Here is a 25,831-nt window from a genome sequence, read left to right on the forward strand (position 1 = left end):
CACTGAAAAAATATTGTCATGAGGCCAAAGATGTCTTTAAAATACGAACGCGAATTTTGGTTATAATAGCATTTGTGAATTTCTCTTATATATTATAAACTGTTTTCATTGTCCAAAAGCCGATAAAATGGTTTTGTCCTTATAGTTAAGTGATTCAACGTAAAAATGGGTATCTTTTCATGAAAGAAGGCTAGGGTCAATTCTAAAAAATTCTTAAAATTAATTAAATAGTCTTCAAATTTGTGGAGTTTTTGTATCTTGACCACAAACCAAAATAGCGTTCAAAAGTAGAAGAGGTTTTTTAACATTTTATTTTAAAAACGTATACACAGAATAATTTCTACTTAAAGTCGAGTCTGAATTTGGAAATTTGAGTTGCGTTAGCACGTTTTTAAACCACTGTGATAGCTCATGAAGAAACAGCTGAAAAAACGAATATATTCAAATTTGACTCTGAATCAATACCAAAATCATTAGTGTACAAAATCTTTGGAACCGAACATAGAAATAATTAAGGAAATAAAGTTTTGAATGTGGTATTATTTTTTTAACATAAAAAAATGCAATAAAAAATTCGTAGTGATAGGATCAACATAAATCTGTTATTTATTATTGGAATGGATTTACATTTACGAAAATTGGACAATAGGTTTGTATGGGAAATTTTCGAATAAAAGTTATTTAGTATAAACTTGCAAGACAGTTAGAATGTGTTTTATTCCCTTGGGTACACACAAAAAAAAAATTTCTGATTCAATCACGAAATTAATTGATCCAATTAATTTTTAATTGAAATGTCTTCAATCACAGAAATGGCAGTATCAATTAAAAAATTAATTGAAGGTCAATTAAAAAGTTAATTGATCCAATCAAAAAATTAATTGATACTATTATTTTTGTGATTGATTTTTGTTTCAATTAAACAATTTGTTGAATCAATTAAATTTTTAATTGAATATTTTTTAAAACTCAATTAAAATTTTAATTGGAAAAATTTTCGGGAAATTTTTTTGTGTGTAATATTAGGAGAAGTGTACACGTTCACGAATTTATCATTAATTCAGTTAAAACGAAAGATATTGATATTTTCTAATACAGTTCTATGTGACATTGGACTTGTTGATGATTAACCAGCTGATAATTGCAAGTTTACCGGGAAAAAAGTTTTTACTAGGAAATATAAATCAAGGACTTCCAGTAAAAATTTGTGATAGTAATCAAAATGTATCGAGTACGCAAACAAAGCTAATATGACATAGATTTTCTTACAGTCTCACAGAAATGGAAATAAAATGAATACAATTAAAATAATATGCATTTTAAGTGAAATAAAGCCTTTAAGTTTGTTAAATCAATCAAAAATGTGACTTTTGATACAAAAAAATTTAGCTTTTTTTCTAGGTATTTTTTAACATTTTTTAGCTTTTTTTGGCTAGTTTTTTTGGACAAATCTAGCGGTTTTTTGTGAAACAATTCTGGCAACGCTGGTTATTGTTGTTGTAGTAATGCGAACATATATCTATGTGAGTGTATATGTGTTTGGCAGCCACCAGATGAATAACTTAGTGGTCGTAGATTCTTATAGCGTTGTCAAAGAATGTTCTGGCGTTGCCAGAATATTGTAGTGCTGCCAGAATATTCTCCCATTGTCAAACCGTCATATATAAAAGCGCTCGCATGCTGCTAACGATTCAGTCTTAATTAAAGCGTCAAACGAATAACATCAGTGTGAACGAATTGTAAAGTGAATTAGTGTAAAGTCATAGTAAATAAATTGTAGATTAACGTTATTGAAACGAACAGTATTTTAATTGACGGGTAATTAAAAACGCCTAAATATAAAAACGTAACAATATGCTATCAACGTCATTTAAAAACGAGTTAACGACAACTTTATTTTCCAAATTAAAACTCGACTTCCACTAGAAATTATGCTATATTTCAAGTAAAATCTTCTTTAAAATAAAGTTTTGAAAAAACGTGACTTATATTTGAACGATTTTTTGCTTTGTAGTCAAGATGCAAAAAGTCAAATCAAATCACTTAATTATAAGGACAATACGGCTTCATTGAAAAGTGTATCTACTTTTGGACAAGGAAAAAAAGCTTTATAATAGAGAAATGCGTCTTCTATGCAAAGCAAAATTTGCATTCGTATTTTAAAGACATGAAATCTTTGTCCTCACAACAATATTTTTTTCAGTGTACAAACCGGCATTGTGTACACTGTGAAATTGTGAAAAAATATTAGAAAATAACTTAATAGTTTCCTAACAAGTTACACCATATTTCTTCAATAAATGATTGTTTGCAAATACAGACACAAGGACAAATATATCATTTGCATAGTTCAATGGTGACAACATTAGATGAACCGCGTCAATTTCTGCAAATATATTTCATTTCGTTGATGGTGGATCAGCTAAATGTGCGGTGAAATATGTAGGGAACACAAAATTTAAAGAGACGAATTATTGAACAACTGCAAGTATTTTTTCACGCTAAAAATGCTTTTGTTAATATGTTTAAAACATTATTGGAACTAATGCCATCGGATACGCACAAATTTGTCATAAGAGCGGATTGTACCCCAACAGGTGAAGACGGATACGACATCACGTTGAAGATGATCGATCCAATTACAGGTACACACTAATTATTGCTAATATTTGTTTCCATTAACAATTCATTTAATTTTGCATTTTCAGGGGTATCAACGAATAAACATCTAAGCGCAATGAATTACTATGCGTATCGTATGATGATCGGAAAATGAGAATGACGAAATCAGTAACTTCCAAATGGTCAGTACTAATGAAGCATTGTGCACTTAGCAGTGCATTTGGAAAATGGCCAAAGAGTTTACTTCACTGAGGCTAATGCGGTACAACGAGCTGAGAGACCACCATCGACAACATTTACTGGCTTCTTTGCAATGTGTGAAGCAGATCCATTCGCAACGACGCTGATGTACGTTGAAATGCCAAAGTATTACACTTGGAATCAATCAAAAAAGAAATTCCAACGACTCAAACAAGGGACCCCCGTTCAGATTGGCCACAGGTGTTTTGTACTGATGCACTAGGTCGCATATATACTGTTCATCCTAGAAATGGTAAATTAGCTTAAAGATTGCGCTTTTAGATATTTCTTATATTTACTAATAAATTATTTAAAATTTTGTTTGTACGTATACCTTTAAAATTTTCGAAAATTGCCAAAATCCTGACTTCAACCGCGCTGAGCAACTTTTTGGCAAAAGTTTTTCAAAATCTTTTTTCACAGTTCTTATTACAATCATTGAGAGATTCTAAAACTCATTAAAAAATGTGAACTTTGGAAATCAGGACAGGTATATATATATATATATATATATATATATATATATATATATATATATATATATATATATATATATATATATATATATATATATATATATATATATATATATATATATATATATATATATATATATATATATATATATATATATATATATATATATATATATATATGTATATATATGTATATATATATATATATATATATATATATATATATATATATATATATATATATATATATATATATATATATATATATATATATATATATACAAATGTATTACCTTCATTAAAGCTCTGGCAATTGCTACTCTTTGTTTCTGCCCTCCACTTAACATCATACCCCTCTGGCCTACTACGGTATCTAGCCCTTTGGGCAGATGATCAGTGAACTCGTTAACGTGCGCTTTTCGCACTACCTCGTCAAAATGTGATTCGTGTATATTGACATCAGGGTTCAGACCATACAGAATATTGTCACGTATACTGCCAGAAAACAGAATAGGATCCTGCAATAAAGACAATTTGTTATAAATTTTGAATTATTAATATTATCAACAATACCTACTTGGCTTACAGCACCGACATTGTTTCGCAACCAAACAGGATTTAAGTCTTTTAAATCTACATTGTCTAAAAGTATGCGTCCTTCTAAAGGGTCATAAAGCCTCAAGAGGAGTGATGCTATTGTACTTTTTCCGGAACCACTACGACCTACGACAGCAGTCGTTACTCCACGCTTTAGAACTAAAGTAAATTCTTTTAAAACAGTGGCATCCGGTCGAGCAGGGAAGTTGAAGTTGACATTATCATATACAACTTCACCTAGTGGTTCTCTTTCAGGTACAATACCAAAATTAAGGGGAATGAGACACTTGCGATCCAAAATTTCCCATATTCTTTGTGCCGATCCTACCCCTTTGTTCAATTCGGTATAAAAATTTGATATACCATTCAAAGAAATTGCTGAATATCCAGCGTAAAGAATAAAAGAAGTCAAAGCGCCAATAGAAAGCGCATCATTAATAACTAAATTGCCGCCATAGTACAAAACCGATATTATTATTATGTTACCGGACATCCCAGTCTGAAAATACATTAAAAGTTTATGTGTGAAATTCAATATAAATCAATGTAATAAGTTACCGCTCCGAAGAATAGTGCACGCGCAAGAGTCTCCTTGTAGCCCAGTGCTAAAGCATCTTGCAATAAATTATCATAATTTTTGCACTCTAGATCTTCTTTGGAGAATATTTTTACAGTTTTCACATTCCCCAAACGCTCTTCGGCTGACTTCGTTATATCTGCCAACTTGTCCAATAATGTGCGTGTTATTTTACGTACATAACGTCCGTATACAATAGCTATACCTGCCACACATGGCACCACACAAGTACTAATTAAAGCCAATTGAGGGGAAGTATATATCTAAAAATGAAAGTAGTAATGCAAGAATTTGATTAAACTTGTTGTTCGAATTCAATTTACCAGAAAGGTTATATTAGGTTGGGTATAGTTGCAGCCCGTTGTATTAGGCTCACTTAAACTATTCAGTCCATTGTGAAGTGGTGAACTTTTCTCTTATCAATGTGTGTTGCTCGATTCTATTTTAGTTTCATCACAAGCGCTTTAGCTAAAGGGTGATTCTTTTGAGGTTAGGATTTTCATGCATTAGTATCTGACAGATCACGTGGGATTTCAGACATGGTGTCAAAGAGAAAGATGCTCAGTATGCTTTGACATTTCATCATGAATAGACTTACTAACGAGCCACAACGTCGAATTTTCAGTGAATGGGCCCTAGAAAAGATGGCAGAAAATCCGCTTTTTTATCGACAAATTTTGTTCAGCGATGAGGCTCATTTCTGGTTGAATGGCTACGTAAATAAGCAAAATTGCCGCATTTGGAGTGAAGAGCAACCAGAAGCCGTTCAAGAACTGCCCATGCATCCCGAAAAATGCACTGTTTGGTGTGGTTTGTACGCTGGTGGAATCATTGGACCGTATTTTTTCAAAGATGCTGTTGGACGCAACGTTACGGTGAATGGCGATCGCTATCGTTCGATGCTAACAAACTTTTTGTTGCCAAAAATGGAAGAACTGAACTTGGTTGACATGTGGTTTCAACAAGATGGCGCTACATGCCACACAGCTCGCGATTCTATGGCCATTTTGAGGGAAAACTTCGGAGAACAATTCATCTCAAGAAATGGACCGGTAAGTTGGCCACCAAGATCATGCGATTTGACGCCTTTAGACTATTTTTTGTGGGGCTACGTCAAGTCTAAAGTCTACAGAAATAAGCCAGCAACTATTCCAGCTTTGGAAGACAACATTTCCGAAGAAATTCGGGCTATTCCGGCCGAAATGCTCGAAAAAGTTGCCCAAAATTGGACTTTCCGAATGGACCACCTAAGACGCAGCCGCGGTCAACATTTAAATGAAATTATCTTCAAAAAGTAAATGTCATGGACCAATCTAACGTTTCAAATAAAGAACCGATGAGATTTTGCAAATTTTATGCGTTTTTTTAAAAAAAAAAGTTATCAAGCTCTTAACAAATCACCCTTTATTTATAGACGCGGCTGAACGGCGTTAGAATACTCAATACTATGTACAGAACACATAGGTAGAACCCATCATTGCCAACAAAATTGACGGAATAATGGAAACTTCCAATAAAGAGTTTGTAAACTCTACGCATTACACTCGAAATCCACATTTTTTTTGGATCCTGTACATAGGAGAAAGTCTCAACCCCCGGTCGCAAGCCGGTCACCCATTTTACTTTACCTTCGCGTTAGCCCAATTTGGACTCTGTCCATAGGATAAAGTCTCATAACCCCGGTCGCCAGCCGGTCACCCAGTTCACTTTACCCTCGAGTTAGCCCACTTTGGATTCTGGCCAACATTGACATATGGTTGCATCAAAATAAGTTAAACAAATAGTAAATAACACAAATAATTGCCCACAACATTTACATAATCTTCTCAACGGGCCTAAAATCAATATTTTTGGAGAATAAAACCTTAATAACTTTGCTAAAACTTAAGCTATAGTTACAAATTGTACCTCAAATGAAAGGGCAGAAGGACTTTTAAGTTACATACAATTTTTCACAAAAGTAGGGTCAACATTTTAAATTTGTTGTTATTTCTCATAAACTTTAGTAGATATTTACGTAATAGCACCTGGGATCAGCTTCACAAGGTTAGGTTAGGTTAGGTTAAAGTGGCAGCCCGATTAAGATTCAGGCTCACTTATGGCGATTTCGATTGGGAAAAAAGGTGCAACATTCTCGAAATTGATTGCCAAATATAAAGGACACTGTCATAGATTTTGGATCCTGTATCCCCACAATATTATGAATTAACCCTGGACAGTCATCCTTCGTCAAAATGACGACGCGTAATTTCATTTTCGATCTAAAATACCTTTTAGTAGATTGGGAAATGATAAATTTAAGTCATACAAATGCAAATATTTTATGAATTTTTGTTGTATACTAATTAAAAACAAAATGAATAAGAAAATAAATTCAATTTTGGTTCACATTTTTGCTCACAGTGCAAATTATAGCATCTTGAAATAAGCCGTAGTCAAAATGACGAAGGATGACGTTAGTGTACAAAAAATAAGAATGACTGTCCAGGGTTAACAATAACTTTGGAGTGACACTATTATTTGAGGGAAAATACAATGAGGGAAAAAGTAGTGTAACACCAGTGCAACATATTTTTTGCGGAACGAAAACGCCCTTAGATTATTCAGTCCATTGTGATACCACATTAACTAAAAGTACCTATTACATATGGGCACTTCTAGTTGATTATTTTTCTTTGTTGAACCAACCAGATTGTTCCAAAACCATTAGCAGACTACTTAAGTTAACGTTTTCTAGATCCGCCAGTAATCTGAAGCTATATGCTCCTAAAAGTTGCTTGCGCTTTACACAAAATGCAGGACACTCACACAAGAGGTGTTTAATTGATTCCTTTTCCTCCGCATCATGACAGCTCATACAATAGTCATTATATTTCGCGTCAATAGTTTTTGCAAAATCGCCTATCAGGCAGCGACCCGTTATAGCAGATATCAGGAGTGATATCTGACGTCTCGAAAACACTACCATATCTAGTGTGCGGTTTATGTTTAAATGGGGCCATATTTGCTTGGTGTCGTTACAACCCTTGCCATTCTCCCATCGAACATTTGCCATCATAACAGCCTTCTCACGCAGCATGAGCTTGCAGGTAGCCAGGGGCATACCAACAGATCCTAGTTCCCCTGGAATATGTAAGGTAGTCCCTAGCCTTGCCAACTCATCCGCTTCGCAGTTCCCCGGTATGTTCCTATGGTCAGGCACCCATATTAGGTGAATATTGTACTGCCCAGCCATCTCATTGAGATTTGCGGCAGTCGATGGCCGTTTTCGAGTTGAGGAACACAGAGACCAAGGATTTTATTGCAGGTTGACTATCTGAGTATATATGAATGTCCACATTTTTTGAAACATTACTTCTCAGCCAATTCGCCACCTCTCTTATTGCTAATATTTCAGCCTGAAAAACACTACAGTGATTAGGTAATCTTTTCGCTATTCGAAGTTTCAGATCATTAGAATATACTCCGAAACCCACTTGTCCATCCAATTTGGAGCCATCAGTGTAGAAATCTATATATTCTTTATTCCCCGGGGTCTGTGTGCACCACGCCTCACTGTTGGGTATTAGAGTCTCAAACTTTTTGTCGAAAATTGGACTCGCCTAAGTATAATCCACTACGTTAGGCACATCTGGCATTATTTTGAGGACCGAACTGTGACCGTAACTTTTTTCCGACCACAGCCATAGCTCGCGCAACCGCACAGCTGTTGTTGCAGCTGACTGTTTGGCCAAACTGTCTAAAGGCAATAGATGCAGCATGACATTAAGGGAATTTGTTGTCTTGCTGAATGCGCCTGAGATACACGAACACGCCATACGCTGAACTTTGTCTAAACTTGTTGGCTGGTGAAGTGCCGGCCACCAGACTACAACACCATATAACATTATAGGTCTAACCACTGCCGTGTATAGCCAATGCACAATTTTTGGTTTTAGTCCCCACTTTTTCCCTATTGCCTTCTTGCACGAGTACAAAGCTATCGTGGCTTTTCTCGCCCTCTCTTCAATATTAAGCCTAAAATTCAGCTTTCTTTCCAAAATAACGCCAAGGTATTTTGCACACTCACCAAAGGGAATTTCAGCACCCCCTAAGGAAATGGGCCTAACCGTGGGAGTTTTGCGATCTTTGCAGTACATGACTAGTTCTGTCTTTGCTGGATTTACACCAAGACCATTATCTTTCGCCCATTTTTCAGTCATCCGGAGGGCCCTCTGAATAATATCTCTGGTTGTGGATGGGAATTTTCCCCTGACTGCTGCAGCCACATCACCTGCATATGCCACCACTTTTATCCTTTCTTTTTCTAGGGTAACCAGAAGGTTGTTTATAGCAACATTCCAAAGAAGAGGTGATAGAACTCCTCCTTGGGGAGTGCCTTTGTATGTTTGCTTGCCCTAGTGTGGCTGAAATACGTCTCTATTAGAAGTTCGTCTACCAGCCTAAGTATACCTGGATCAACATTCAGAGTTGTCAGTCCATTTAATATCGGATGGACATTATTGAACGCCCCTTCGATGTCTAGAAACGCCACGATTGTGTATTCTTTGACAGATACTGAGCTTTCAATAAAGCTGACTAGTTCATGTAATGCGGTCTCAGTAGACCTGCCCTTCGAGTATGCATGCTGTCGTTTCGAGAACAAACTTGAATCGATGCTAGTTCTAAGATAAATATCTATCATCCTCTCTAGAGTCTTAAGTAGGAATGAGGATAAGCTGATTGGTCGGAAATCCTTCGCCCTCGAGTGAGAGGCTTTTCCCGCTTTATGTATGAAAACTACTTTTGTTTCCCTCCACTTTCCTGGGATATATGATAAGTTGATAAATCCTTTATATATCGCCGACAACTAGGGGATAATTTTGTCAGTTACTGCTTGTAACTCCGCCGGAGTAATTCCATCAGGTCCGGGGGATGTGCATGGTCCAAAGCTATTTAGCGCCCATATTATTCTAGTTTCCGATACAATTTCCTCGACAGGAAACGACGCTGAGCAACTGTGGCACCGCCAGTACATGGTTCAACCGTCTGATTTCCAGGAAAATGTGTGTCCAATAGTACCTCCAGCGTCTCCTCACTGGACGTTGTCCAATTGTCCTTCGGTGTTTTAATGAAACCTGTAGCGGAGTTGGTGGATGGTAGAACCCCACGTAGTCTGGAAGCCTCGGACGTATTCTCAATACTGCTGCAGTAATCATTCCGAGAGTTATGCTGAGCCTTTCTCAGTTCTCGCTTGTATCCCCTCAGATTCTTCTTGTAAGCGTCCCAGTCCTCAGGGGCTCTGGTGGACTTTGCCTTGTTAAAGAGCTTCCTGCAGGATTTCCTCATATTACTTAATTCCGTAGACCACCATGGTGGTCGATTTTCCCCCTTGGCTTCCCTTTAGGGCATGCAGCTTTCAGTGAAATGTTGAAGGCCTTAGTAATCCTCTCCACTGCGTGTTCGATAACTTGCACAGTGCTCATATTTGTCTTTGGTATTTCCGGTATCATCATATTGAACGATTCCCTATACCTATTCCAGTCAGCTTTCCTAACATTTGGCGGAAATATGGTCTTGGTGGTATGAACATCAAATTTGAAACTGATGTAGCGATGATCTGAGAAGCTGTGTTCACTTAAAACATGCCACTCAGATATCATTTCATTCAGCTCTTGCGAGGCCAAGGTGATGTCCAAAACCTCTTGCCTGTTTTTAGTGAGAAAGGTTGGGGCATCTCCCTTGTTGCAAACTACCAGATTAGTACGCAAAATAAACTCTATTAGCGACTCTCCCCTTGCATTAGTATCACTACTTCCCCATATACTATGATGTGCATTCGCATCGCATCCCATAATGAGTTTCGGCTTTGTTTTCAGTGACTCCTCCACTAAGGTCTTAACGGCACATGGAGGCATCTCCCTGTCATGTCCCATGTAGACCGAAGATACCCAATATTTGCATTTGGCTATTTCTAAACTGGCAACGACAGTGTCTGTATTGCACATTGAAGGAAGCAGAAACAAGTTGAGCTCGTTTTTAGCAATTATACAGGCTCGATTTACATCATTACCAGTATACTGCAATAGTTTGAACCCCGGAGTACTTAATTCTCATATTTTGTTTCTATAAACATATTGTTCTTGAATAAGAACTATATCTATGTCCCCTTTCATCAGGAGAACTTTTACGGCAGCCCATGCAGCCTTACAATGATGAAGATTTATCTGGAGGATCCGTAGGACCATCGAGATTTTCAACAACCGTCACATCAGCCGCTTCAATCGAGTCATCAAGAATGTCCTCTCAGAGATCTCGGTGACTCTCGCAATAACCATAGGTTCAACTTTGGTGAGTTCTGAGGCAATAGAAACCTTCTCTCGCATACGGTGTCTATCCATGTCTTCAACTTTGGTATCTCCCTCGACTTCGCAAGAGGATCCGCTTACTTCTGATTCAGACAGAGGCTTGTCCATTTCTGAATCCTTTAGCTGATCGTTTTTATATACCTTCATTTGGATATAATGAAAGCCATAACATACACGGCTCTGGGACTTTGCTAGATGTGGCAAAGACTGAGTGTTCAATATAAACACTGCATGCCGTCTTGGTCCATCCACTTCATCCAAACGGCCAACCTTCCAATCAGCTGTTCGAAGATCTGGATTGCATCGTTTCAGTCTATTTAAAATAGATTCAGGGTCAGAAGGGTTCGCATGTATCCACGCATGTACTTTAGGTCTAGCCGGTATGTCTTTCTTCTCGACTAACTCTAGAGCAGCTCCTTCCCAAACTTCACCAATTAGTATCAGAGCAGCTTTAAAACATTCTATAGACCTCAGGTCCTCAAATGCGACTAGCTTAAATCGTCCTTGATACAAACCAGCCTCTTGGTGTCGAGGATCTGGGCCGGGAAACTTTTCCAGCACCTGTGAGTAGACGACAGACAGAGCATTCTCAACTTCCCCCCATTTTTACCTTGGAATCATACCGTCCAATGCTCCTTTATTAATAATAGCCATCACAAGGCTGTCTTTTGCAACTGAGGCAAACGTTTTTTTGATCCCGTTTAGAGGATGGCAGCTCATCCGGTGATCGTTCCCTTTTTCCAGCTTCAAGAATTCCTTGAGCCCATTTTAAAGATTCGCTTTGTTTAGCCGACAACGTGCTTGGATCGAGTGATCCTTATTTCTTTAGGATAAACAAAGCATTTCTGCGTTCCTTGAATCTCTTTCGTGAGGGATTACCTCCTTTTGATGTCGTTACTTTAGAAAAGGTTCGACTTGTCAAAGTGTCGCCACCTGTCGACCCGTCTACAGGTCGACTAATTGGGCCTAACTCTTGGTCATTGCCCAAATTTATAACTCTAGTCGATACCCGTCCACTGGGCCCTGAAGTTAGCAACCCAGTGGATGAATTTGAATTTCTCTGCATGGTGGCTTAATATCCCACCACACTTGAAATTCGTAGTAGGTACTTATTACGATGAGTTAGTCCGCTATTAAAAAACACGTCCGTTCCGGTCGACGCACAGAGGGTTGAAATCCATCAAAACTGGCGATTAATTCAAAAGATGAACTTTAACTTTAATAACCGTATTTGGTACCGGGTGAAAGAAGATAAAATTCTACATCACTACTTCCCAAAATAAAAGTTCTTAGTCGTTTACTCTATTTGCAGTGTGTCTTCAAAGTTCAATAATTATTATTATTTTTGCGCGCATTGGTTAAAAGTGAAAATTTGCATATTTCCAGTGATAATTTTTTTAATTAAGACTTCTAAAAGTGAAAATTTTATAATGGAGCCGTCTACTTCAGGTATTTGAGCATATGATAAATATTTGTTTGTTTAGATAAATGTTTTGGAAATATTGAAAAAAAAAATATTAGGAAATTGCTCCAAAAATGAGGTATTTTTGATGTTTGTATTGGATTTCAACTGAATTATCGGTGATACTTAGTAAAACTGCTTATATTTTCTTAAAATATGAAGTTTCAGCTTATAAATTCCAAAAAAACTTTTTGCCTTTTTGTTGCATTTTTTGACTTATTAAAGAATTTGTAAAATAACTCCAGTCGCTAAAAATATATATGAAAAAATAAAACAAACAAAAAATCACTTTGACCTTATTAGCTTTTGTCTTTATATTCCGTTTAGTATTTGTTATTGTAGCTACTGAGTGTGCAGTTTATTAGAGATTGGTACGTGAGTAATTTTAAATCACGCGCACTCACGAAAAAAAAATTAATTAATTAATTCCAAATTACTTACAAAGCTTCGTAAGCTAACTGAAGAATATCAGGAAGCCAGAAATAAGGACTTCAAAAGCTATAGGGAGCACTTTTCCCGTAAATTCAGTCGGGAAAATACAATAGAAGACGTCTTTAATAGATTTCTTCTAAGTTCAGATCCATTTATTTCGAGCAAGAGAAAGAGATGCAAAATGAAAATGCAGCAAATGCCTTAGACTGCATTGGAGTTACTTATTCTTACCCAAAACGAAAATGATAATGGTGACGAAGATGATGAAGATAATGAAGATGAAGATTATGTTAATAAATTGTATGATGATTAAGAAGAAAATTATTATTATTAAGTAAATTGATATTATAATGGTTGTGAAGTAAATGATGATTATGAATACTTCTAAAATTAATGAAATGAAGTAAATAAAAAAACCGTACAATTATATTTTTTTTTACTTATTTTTTTCCTTTAATGGTTGTTTGTTTTATTTTCATACTATGTTTTTTATGAATATTGTTCAATAAGATATACTAATATTTTCTAATGTAATTTTTTTTTAAATATGTGGAATTACGGAACTTGAAGAAAAAAAAATCGGATTTTAATTTAAAACTTGGGTATATAAATACAGATTAAATATTTATTAATTTTTATTTTTTAAGAACATTTTTTTCTAAAAGCACATTAAGTATACACTAATTTTCAATTGCATTTCCTAATTTATCGTTTTTCTTTGAAAAGTTACAGCGAAAATTGTGATATAAGACCACTTTTTCCAAAATACAAAAAAGGCTATAAAAGATTAAAACAACAATTTTTAAAATTTTTGTTGTTGTTTCTAGTTATGCCTTTTTATGTATTTATGAATATCCATCAATAAAAAATAACAATATTTTAAAATTACGGCTTTCCTGAATTAATCGCCACTTTGCCTACCGCTCAACCCACTGTGCGACGGTTGAATGATGAACTCATTAACCAATATTACTCAAATTTCAAATTTTTATGTACTAGCCGATCGTGTTTATACGTACTTGCTACAAGCTCTTACATAAGAATATTGCTCGGTTTTTACAAATTTGGATTTATTACCCACACTAATTGAGCGATTTTCTCTTTTTGAATAATGGGCTCAATATTAGTGGTATACTAACTCCATAGGTGCAATATCAACTACAGCCAGTGTTGCTAGAAGTAGGGGAAATTCCCTATATGTAGTTTTTTTTTTTTCTAATATTTAGCGTCTTGTAGGGACGTAGGGCAACAATGTAGGAACATTTTCACTCAACACAATTTGTAATAATTTTTACATTATGGTGGCTCTAGGGGAGGAAATAAGAAGCCGACAATGCTTGATCTTTAACAATGTGTGGTAACAACAGTTACAACTCGTGGCAAAAAAAAAATTTAACAAAACTTGATTAGATTACCACAAATCTAACAAACAAATATTTCTAAAGAAATTTTTGTCAAAACTGTATTTCTGTAGAAAATTTTGTCAACATTCTATTTCTATACAAAATTTTGTCAAAATTGTATTTCTATACACCGAAAAAAGTGAACTGTGTGAAAGTGAGGAAGAATGAACTACTTCTTACGGAAATAGAACTAAATTTGACTCCACATTTTGAGATTTCCACAAAGCGTTGTTAAAGCCAGAAAATTTCAATGCCTTGTTCTGCTTTTTAACTGCAGTTCACGAAATTACATCATCTCATAGAAGAAAAAATTAACTAAAAGTAAAGAAGAAAATCATTGGCGCCAAATCATGACCATTTTAACCATACAGTAGTTCATTCTTACTATTTTTGGGAATCGTACGAAAATCTTCTTTTGCGTTAGTTCATATTGAACTTATGTGTACGGTCATTGAACTTTATACTCACATTCAGTTCATAAAATTTTTGAGACATACTTCAAAAAAGTAAGATTTAATGAAAATTTCGATAAAAATAATAAAATTTAACTACAAGCAAATAAATGTTTTTTTCAATAAAAATAAGTTAAATTTAGCGTTAGTTTAATTACGGAAATTTTTTTCTGTGTAGGAATTTTTTTCAAAATATTATTTCTATGGAATTTTTTCTCAAAATTTTATTTCTATAGAATTTATTAAAATTTCATTTCTATACAAAATTTTCTCAAAAAATTTTGTTTATAGAAACTTCTTCCAAAATGTTATTTCTATAGATATTTAACAAAAAAATACTATTTTTGGTAGAATTCTACCAACTGTGGCAACCGTGGTGGTAATACCAATTTATTTTCTAGGTTATATACATTGTATTTTCATGTTTTAAGATAATGAAGTACTTAGAACCATTTTTGTTTTGTAAAATTTTGTTTAAATTTAACGAAAAATATTGTAGGGAAAATTGTTTGGGAATGTATGGGAAGGTAGGAAATTTTTTTGGGCCTTGTAGGGTAAACCGAACATTTTCCCTGGCAACACTGACTGTGAGCTATAGTCAGATTGAGACAAAGCACCCATAAACATGTACCCCTTAATTTTCTTTAGTATGCAACTGAGGTTTATCTCCCAGACCTATATGAATGTTACCCCACAAATTCTTAGGGTATGATATAGTCGGCCCCGCCCGACTTCCTACTTTACTTGTTATAAATGTTTTCATACCACTAAATTTTTTGGCAGATAATTTGAAATTAATCTGCCGATGCCTTTATAAAGAATTTATCAAAGTCTTATCAACTTCTTTATAAATGTCGGTAATACAAAAGCTGCAGGCATTGTGCGACATCTATACGGTTGACATTTTTTGTTTTTGTAGAAGAGAAATTTTTGTCCTTTTGTGTTTTTATTCTCTCTGGTGCAAGCAGATGAGATGTTCTGGATAGCTAAAGGAAAACATCCCTTCTATAAACCAAGCACTAGAGGTGTGCGCGTGAGTGAAATTACATTCACGCTCAAGCACATGCACGAAGAAATATTTTTACGATATGTGGATAGGAATTCACACTCACGCACATTTACGAAATGAAAAGTCCTCGACAACAAGATGCTGGATGGTATCAAGGACGATATAAGTTAATAGCTTTTGCGGACCAGAGGTCTATAGATTGCTTTAAAGCTGCATTGATGCTAATTGGTGAAGTTTGGGAAGGAGCCGCTTTGGAGTTAGTCGATAAAAAAAGACATACCGGCTAAACCAAGAGCACATTCATGGATACCGGCAAACCCTCCTGATCCTGAGTCAATACTAGAGAGACTAAAAGAATGTAACCCAGATCTTCCATCCGCCGATTGGAAGGTTGGTCGTTTGGATGAGGTGGATGGACCAAGACGACATGCGGTGTTTATATTAAACATAGAGTCGCTGCCACATCTAGCCCAGACCCAAGGACGTGTTAGTTATGGCTTTCATGATATCCATATGAAGGTATACAAAAGCGATCAGCCAAAGGATTCCGAAACGGACAAGCCTCCGGTAGAGTCAGCAGTGAAAAAATCTCCTAGCGAAGCCGAAGGAGACATAAAACCTGCAGACTATGGCGAAAATCATATGCGGGAAGTTTCTACAGGCTCAAACCTCACCAAAGCTGAACCGCGGATTGTTGCGAGAGTCACCGAGATCTGTGAAGAGGAAACCCTTGATGACTCAATTGAAGCGGCTGATGTGATGGTGGTTGAAAATTTGGATGGTTCTACGGTTCCTCCAGATAAATCTTCACCATTGTAAGACCGCTTGTGCTGCCTTAAAAGTTCTCCTGATGAAAGGAGACATAAATATAGTTCTTATTCAAGAACCATACATATATAAGAACAATATCTTTGAATTGAGCACTCCGGGTTTCAAACTTTTGCGTAACACCGGTAACGATATAAATCGAGCATGTGTATTTGCTACAAACTAACTAAACTTGTTTCTGCGGATTTCACTAATATGAGGAAATCCTGCAGGAAGCTCTTTAACAAAGCAAAGTCCACAAGAGCTCCGGTGGATTGGGACACTTACAAGATGAATCTGAGAGCGTATAAACGAGAAATGAGAAGGTCTCAACAAAACTCTTGGGATGATTACTGTAGCAGTATTCAGAATACGTCAGAGGATTCCAGACTACGGAAGGTACTAGAATCCACTAACACCGCTCCAGGTTTCATTAAAACGTCGGAGGGAAATTGGACAACGTCCAGTGAGGAGACATTGGAGGTACTTTTGGACACACACTTCCCTGGAAATCAGACGGTTGAACCATGTTCTGGCGGTGTAACAGAGGCTCAGCGGTCATTTCCTATCGAGGAAATTGTGTCGGAATCTAGAATAAAATGGGCTTTAAATAGCTTTGGACCATTCAAATCCCCCGGATCTGATGGAATTACTCCGGCGGAATTACAAGCAGTGGCTGAAAGAATTATCCCCTGGTTGACGGTGATATATAAACGATGTGTAAACTTAGCATATATTCCAGAAAAGTGGAGGGAAACAAATGTCGTCTTCATACCTAAAGCAGGAAAAGCTTCTCACTCGAGTGCGAAGGATCTCCGACCAATCAGCTTATCCTCATTCCTATTTAAGACCCTGGAGAGGATGATAGACATGTATCTTAGAACTAGCGTGGATTTAAGTTTGCTCTCGAAACGACAGCATGCATACTCGAAGGGCAGGTCTACTGAGACCGCATTACATGAACTGGTCAGCTTTATTGAAAGCTCAGTATCTGTCAAAGAATACACAATCGTGGCGTTTCTAGACATCGAAGGGGCGTTCAATAATGTCCATCCGATATTAAATGGACTGACAACTCTGAATGTTGATCCAGGTATACTTAGGCTGGTAGACGAACTTCTAATAAAGAGACGTATTTCAGCCACACTAGGGCAAGCAAACATACAAAGGCACTCCCCAAGGAGGAGTTCTATCACCTCTTTTTTGGAATGTTGCTATAAACAACCTTCTGGTTTCCCTAGAAAAAGGAAGGATAAAAGTGGTGGCATACGCAGATGATGTGGCGCTAGCAGTCAAGGGAAAATTCCCATCCACAATCAGAGATATTATACAGAGAGCTCTCCGGATGACTGAGAAATGGGCGAAAGATAATGGTCTTGGTGTAAATCCAGCAAAGACAGAACTAGTCATGTACTGCAAAGATCGCAAAACTCCCACGGTTAGGCCCATTTCCTTAGGGGGTGCTGAAATTCCCTTTGGTGAGTGTGCAAAATACCTTGGCGTTATTTTGGAAAGAAAGCTGAATTTTAGGCTTAATATTGAAGAGAGGGCGAGAAAAGCCACGATAGCTTTGTACTCGTGCAAGAAGGCAATAGGGAAAAAGTGGGGACTAAAACCAAAAATTGTGCATTGGCTATACACGGCAGTAGTTAGACCTATAATGCTATATGGTGTTGTAGTCTGGTGGCCGACATTTCAGAAACCGGCTTGTTTAGATAAAGTTCAGCGTATGGCGAGCTTATGTATCTCAGGCGCATTTAGTAAGACAGGAACAGACTCCCTTAATGTCATGCTACATCTATTGCCTTTAGACATTTTGGCCAAACAGTCAGCTGCAACAACGGTTGTGCGGTTGCGCGAGCTATGGCTGTGTTCGGAAAAAATGTACGGTCATAGTTCGGTCCTCATAGTAATGCCAGATGTGCCTAACGTAGTGGATTACACCCTGGCAAAACCACTTTTCGACAAAAAGTTTGAAACTCTAATTCCCAACAGTGAGGCGTGGTGTACACAGACCCCGGGGAATAAAAGATATATAGATTTCTATACAGATGGCACCATATTGAATGGACAAGTGGGGTTCGAAGTATATTCTAAAGATCTGGAAATTCGAATAGTGAAAAGATTACCTAATCACCGTAGTGTTTTTCAGGCTGAAATATTGGCAATAAGAGAGGTGGTGAATTGGCTGACAAGTAATGTTGCAACAAATATTGGCATTAATATATACTCAGACAGTCAACCTGCAATAAAATCCTTGGAATCTGTGTTCCTTAACTTGAAAACGTCCATAGACTGCCGCAAATCTCTCAACGAGATGGCTGAGCAGTACAATATTCACCTAATATGAGTGCATGGCCATAGGAACATACCGGGGAGCTGCGAAGCAGATGTGTTAGCAAGGCTAGGAACTACCTTACATATTCCAGGGGAACTAGAATCTGTTGGTATGCCTCTGGCCACCTGCAAGCTCTTACTGCGTGAAGAAGGCAAGCAAATATGGCCCCATTTAAACTTAAACCGCACACTAGATATGCTAGTGTTCTCAAGGCGTCAGATAGCACTCCTGATACCTGCTATAACGGGTCGCTGCCTGATAGGCGAATTTGCAAAAACTATAGGTGCGAAGTATAATGACTATTGTATAAGCTGCCATGATGTGGAGGAAAAGGAATCAATTAAACAACTCTTGTGTGAGTGTCCTTCTTTTTGTGTAAGGCGTAAGCGAATTTTAGGATTTAATGTTAAAGTTTTTGGAGCAATCTGGTTGGTTCCACAACAGTAAATAATAGAGAAGGTTCAGTGGTTAAGACTAGAATTGCCCATATGTAATAGGTACTTTTAGTTAAATGTGGTATCACAATGGACTGAATAGTCTAAGTGAGCCTGAAATTTAATCGGGCTGCCACTTTAACCTAACCTAACCTTGCCCAAATTTATAACTCCAGTCGATACCCGTCCACTGGGCCCTGAAGTTAGCAACCCAGTGGATGACTTTGAATTTCGCTGCATGGTGGCTTAATATCCCACCACACTTGAAATTCTTAGTAGGTACCTATTACGATGAGTTTATCCGCTATTAAAAACACGTCCGTTCCGTTCGACGGTTGAATACCAATATCCAATAGCTTTACAATGACATTAAGTTTGTTCAAATTGAACCGTAAATAACTGAGATATACCAAGATTTTGAATGACTTTTATAAGGTTATTTCTCAAGACCCGGGTACTTCCGAGCCAAAATTTTTTTTGGTCGCTACGCACCAAACTGTAAAATCTTTCTCCGATAAACTAAACGTAAGGGACACTTAGAAGTTCGTCGTGACTGCTGTGCCTGTGTAAATATCAAGACTGCAACTGTGAAACTAAATTACTTTATGGTGGCTCAGAATATTATCATCAACAGCTGTGATTGACAACAAATAATCTGTTATACATGGTAGTAAGTACTTATTACGAATTTCAAGTGTAGTGGTTAATTAAACCACCATGCAGCGAAATTCAAAGTCATCCACTGGGTTGCCATAAATATGGGTTAGGCCCAATTAATCGAACTGTAGACCGGTCGACAGGATGCGATGCTTTCTTGAAGCTGGAAAGAGGGAAAGATCGCCGGTCATCTTCCAAAAGGGATCAAAGATCATTTGCCTCAGTGGCAAAAAAACAGCCTTGTGATGGCGATTGTTAACAGAGCACAAGTGGGGGGGGGGAAATTGAATTGCGTCTACTCACAGGTGCTGGAAAAGTTTCCTGGCTTAGATCCTCGACACCAAGAGGCTGGTTGGTATCAAGGACGATTTAAACTAGCCACATTTGAGGACCAGAAGAAAGACATACAGGCCACACCTAGAGCACATGCATGGTCTAGCCATGCAAACCCTCCTGACCCTGAATCTATTTTAAATAGACTGAAACAATGCAATCCAGATCTTCCAGCAGGTGATTGGAAGGTTGGCCGTTTGGATGAAGTGGATGGACCAAGACAGCATGCAGTGTTTATATTGAACACTCAGTCTTTGCCATGGATTTCATTATATCCAAATGAAGGTATATAAAAATGATCAGGTAAAGGATACAGGAATGGACAAACCTTTGTCTGAATCAGAAATAAGCAGATCTTCTTGCGAAGTCGAGGAAGAAACCAAAGATGCAAAAACGACCACCATGGTGGTATACGGAGTTAAGTAATATGAGGAAATCCTATATATATATATATATATATATATATATATATATATATATATATATATATATATATATATACCACATTTAACTAAAAGTACCTATTACATATGGGCAATTCTAGTCTTAACCACTGAACCTTCTCTATTATTTACTGTTGTGGAACCAACCAGATTGCTCCAAAAACTTTAACATTAAATCCTAAAATTCGCTTACGCCTTACACAAAAAGCAGGACACTCACACAAGAGTTGTTTAATTGATTCCTTTTCCTCCACATCATGGCAGCTTATACAATAGTCATTATACTTCGCACCTATAGTTTTTGCAAATTCGCCTATCAGGCAGCAACCCGTTATAGCAGGTATCAGGAGTGCTATCTGACGCCTTGAGAACACTAGCATATCTAATGTGCGGTTTAAGTTTAAATGACAGTTTCATGTGCTTGAAAATATCTGCTACCTTTCTCCTTCCTTTTGCCGTATAAAACTCCTGTCCCGGAAGCTGCTTGTAGTCGGATTTGACGTAGGTTTCGTCGCCCATTACTTCGTCAACATCGTCGTGTACAGCCTCCGGGATCGCGCTTTGGCCGTCGTATTTTGTTTATCATCGCGATTTGGAGTCACTACCTTCTTGTAAGTCGATAGTCCGGCTCGTTTTTTGGCTCGATGCACGGTTTAGCTGGAAACTACCGGCAACTCTCTTTGTCGTCTCAGCGGCTTCCGGTTTTCGATTTCCCCCCGATCCAGACTTCCTGGCTGTCGACAAACGTTCCCCAAACACTTTAATTACATTTGTAACGGCTGATTTTGCCAGCTTTGCGTGCGAGTAGCTAGGATTTTCGCGATGCGCGAGCAAAATTTTGATACGCTGCTCTTCTTGCTTGCACGGCATTTTGACAACTGAAGAGTGAATTCCAAAATCAAAATAAGAGAAACATTCTACACACATACCTTCAAAATGAGGGGTGTTCAGGTTTTTTAAATGCAAAATTGAAAGAAATACGTCATGTTTATATTAACCAAATTTTGACCGTATCACCCTTTATATGGATTACTCAACGTTGGGTGTGTCTATAGACTACACCGTATACTTCTGTAACGCAGAAGTTTCCCGGAGGACCGATTTAGAGTCCCTAACACGAATCCTTAAACTTTTTAGATTTTCGAACCGCTGCAGTTTTTTTTCTGCGTCCCTGCTCTCGGGCACCAATTACATGTTTTTATATATTTTTAAAAATGTTTAGCCGGTTGCCCGGTCTTGTTTATTAAAATTAAGTTGTTAGGTTGAGAACAAAAATGAACTAAACTCTATATCTCTAAATTATTTTTTATATTGATTGTTGGTATTGATTATGTGATGATCACTGGTGGTCTCCAATTTGGTTCGTTTTCACAACAGCGATTTGAATTGAATGGAGGGAAACAAAAGTCGTTTTCATACCTAAAGCGGGAAAAGCTTCTCACTCGAGTGCGAAGGATTTCCGACCAATCAGCTTATCCTCATCCCTACTTCTCTGAAGAGGATGATAGATATTTATCTTAGACCTAGCCTCGATTCAAGTTTGTTCTCGAAGCGACAGCATACAAGTTAACAAAATAATTAAATATATATAATATAATTAAAATTGTGAAAAATCTGAAATATAAGAAGTATATAGGAAATAAGAAAAATAAAAATATATGCCAAAAGAAAGTATAAATTTTGAAAAGGTATGAAGGATTAAAGTAAACCACCTAAAAGAGAGACTTAAAGACCTTCCCAGCAAAAATTTGGAAGTTCATCCGAATGCACAATTTTAAAAGCACTTCCAAAAGATGTACTCCCAAAGAAGTTCTTTATTTCAAGTACACAGGCATTTCTTTTAATGCAATCATTTATAACTATTTTTTTCTTATTTTTAATAAGTAAATTTAATTTTTTATTTCAAAAGGGTTAGGTTAGGTTAAATTGGCAGCCCGATTAAATTTCAGGCTCACTTAGACTATTCAGTCCATTGTTATACCACATTTAACTGAAAGTACCTATTACATATGGGCACTTCTAGTCTTAACTACTGAACCTTCCTTATTATTTACTTTTGTGGAACCAACCAGATTGCTCCAAAAACATTAACAAACTGCTTAAGTTAACGTTTTCCAGGTCCGCCAGTAATCTAAAGCTATATGATCCTAAAATTCGCTTACGCCTTACACAAAAAGCAGGACACTCACACAAGTGGTATTTAATTGATTCCTTTTCCTCCACATCATGACAGCTTATACATTAGTCATTATACTTCGCACCTATAGTTTTTGCAAATTCGCCTATCAGGCAGCGACCCGTTATAGCAGATATCAGGAGTGCTATCTGCCGCCTTGAGAATACTAGCATATCTAGTGTGCGGTTTAAGTTTAAATGGGGCCATATTTGCTTAGTGTCGTTACAACCCTTGCAATTCTCCAATCGAATATTGGACATCATAACAGCCTTCTCACGCAGTAAGAGCTTGAAGGTGGCCAGAGGCATACCAACAGATTCTAGTTCCCCTGGAATATGTAAGGTAGTTCCTGGCCTTGCTAACACATCTGCTTCGCAGTTCCCCGGTATGTTCCTATGGCCAGGCACCCATATTAGGTGAATATTGTACTGCTCAGCCATCTCGTTGAGAGATTTGCGGCAGTCTATGGACGTTTTCGAGTTAAGGAACACAGAGTCCAAGGATTTTATTGCAGGTTGACTGTCTGAGTATACATTAATGCCAATATTTGTTGGAACATTACTTCTCAGCCAATTCACCACCTCTCTTATTGCCAATATTTCAGCCTGAAAAACACTACAGTGATTAGGTAATCTTTTCGCTAATCGAATTTCCAGATCTTTAGAATATACTCCGAACCCCACTTGTCCATTCAATTTGGAGCCATAAGTATAGAAATCTATATATCTTTTATTCCCCGCATTTAACTAAAAGTACCTATTACATATGGGCACTTCTAGTCTTAACCACTGAACCTTCCTTATTATTTACTTTTGTGGAACCAACCAGATTGCTCCAAAAACATTAACAAACTGCTTAAGTTAACGTTTTCCAGGTCCGCCAGTAATCTAAAGCTATATGATCCTAAAATTCGCTTACGCCTTACACAAAAAGCAGGACACTCACACAAGAGTTGTTTAATTGATTCCTTTTCCTCCACATCATGGCAGCTTATACAATAGGTTAGGTTAGGTTATGTGGCAGCCCGATGTATCAGGCTCACTTAGACTATTCAGTCCATTGTGATACCACAGTGGTGAACTTCTCTCTTATCACTGAGTGCTGCCCGATTCCATGATAAGCTCAATGACAAGGGACCTCCTTTTTATAGCCGAGTCCGAACGGCGTTACACATTGCAGTGAAACCACTTAGAGAAGCTTTGTAACCCTCAGAAATGTCACCAGCATTACTAAGGTGGGATAATCCACCGCTGAAAAACTTTTTGGTGTTCGGTCGTAGCAGGAATCGAACCCACGACCTTGTGTATGCAAGGCGGGCATGCTAACCATTGCACCACGGTGGCTCCCTTATACAATAGTCATTATACTTCGCACCTATAGTTTTTGCAAATTCGCCTATCAGGCAGCGACCCGTTATAGCAGGTATCAGGAGTGCTATCTGACGCCTTGAGAACACTAGCATATCTAATGTGCGGTTTAAGTTTAAATGACAGTTTCATGTGCTTGAAAATATCTGCTACCTTTCTCCTTCCTTTTGCCGTATAAAACTCCTGTCCCGGAAGCTGCTTGTAGTCGGATTTGACGTAGGTTTCGTCGCCCATTACTTCGTCAACATCGTCGTGTACAGCCTCCGGGATCGCGCTTTGGCCGTCGTATTTTGTTTATCATCGCGATTTGGAGTCACTACCTTCTTGTAAGTCGATAGTCCGGCTCGTTTTTTGGCTCGATGCACGGTTTGGCTGGAAACTACCGGCAACTCTCTTTGTCGTCTCAGCGGCTTCCGGTTTTCGATTTCCCCCCGATCCAGACTTCCTGGCTGTCGACAAACGTTCCCCAAACACTTTAATTACATTTGTAACGGCTGATTTTGCCAGCTTTGCGTGCGAGTAGCTAGGATTTTCGCGATGCGCGAGCAAAATTTTGATACGCTGCTCTTCTTGCTTGGACGGCATGTTGACAACTGAAGAGTGAATTCCAAAATCAAAATAAGAGAAACATTCTACACACACATACCTTCAAAATGAGGGGTGTTCAGGTTTTTTAAATGCAAAATTGAAAGAAATACGTCATGTTTATATTAACCAAATTTTGACCGTATCACCCTTTATATGGATTACTCAACGTTGGGTGTGTCTATAGACTACACCGTATACTTCTGTAACGCAGAAGTTTCCCGGAGGACCGATTTAGAGTCCCTAACACGAATCCTTAAACTTTTTAGATTTTCGAACCGCTGCAGTTTTTTTTCTGCGTCCCTGCTCTCGGGCACCAATTACATGTTTTTATATATTTTTAAAAATGTTTAGCCGGTTGCCCGGTCTTGTTTATTAAAATTAAGTTGTTAGGTTGAGAACAAAAATGAACTAAACTCTATATCTCTAAATTATTTTTTATATTGATTGTTGGTATTGTTTATGTGATGATCACTGGTGGTCTCCAATTTGGTTCGTTTTCACAACAGCGATTTGAATTGAATGGAGGGAAACAAAAGTCGTTTTCATACCTAAAGCGGGAAAAGCTTCTCACTCGAGTGCGAAGGATTTCCGACCAATCAGCTTATCCTCATCCCTACTTCTCTGAAGAGGATGATAGATATTTATCTTAGACCTAGCCTCGATTCAAGTTTGTTCTCGAAGCGACAGCATACAAGTTAACAAAATAATTAAATATATATAATATAATTAAAATTGTGAAAAATCTGAAATATAAGAAGTATATAGGAAATAAGAAAAATAAAAATATATGCCAAAAGAAAGTATAAATTTTGAAAAGGTATGAAGGATTAAAGTAAACCACCTAAAAGAGAGACTTAAAGACCTTCCCAGCAAAAATTTGGAAGTTCATCCGAATGCACAATTTTAAAAGCACTTCCAAAAGATGTACTCCCAAAGAAGTTCTTTATTTCAAGTACACAGGCATTTCTTTTAATGCAATCATTTATAACTATTTTTTTCTTATTTTTAATAAGTAAATTTAATTTTTTATTTCAAAAGGGTTAGGTTAGGTTAAATTGGCAGCCCGATTAA

General features: G+C 37.2%; 1 protein-coding gene across 1 annotated transcript in view; it reads right to left on the reverse strand.

Annotated features, from left to right (window-relative positions):
- Positions 1-25,831, reverse strand: part of LOC142232372 (ATP-binding cassette sub-family B member 10, mitochondrial) — a 115,537-nt gene that overhangs the window by 34,323 nt on the left and 55,383 nt on the right. The window contains exons 4-6 of the mRNA XM_075303158.1: positions 4,494-4,775; positions 3,916-4,434; positions 3,632-3,856 (exon numbers count right to left, since the gene is read on the reverse strand). Coding sequence (XP_075159273.1) covers positions 3,632-3,856; positions 3,916-4,434; positions 4,494-4,775 — 1,026 coding nt within the window. The remainder of the gene's footprint in view (positions 1-3,631; positions 3,857-3,915; positions 4,435-4,493; positions 4,776-25,831) is intronic.

The sequence above is a fragment of the Haematobia irritans genome, chromosome 3 (assembly GCF_050003625.1).
Source record: "Haematobia irritans isolate KBUSLIRL chromosome 3, ASM5000362v1, whole genome shotgun sequence".
In the NCBI taxonomy this organism is placed as follows: Eukaryota; Metazoa; Arthropoda; class Insecta; order Diptera; family Muscidae; genus Haematobia; species Haematobia irritans.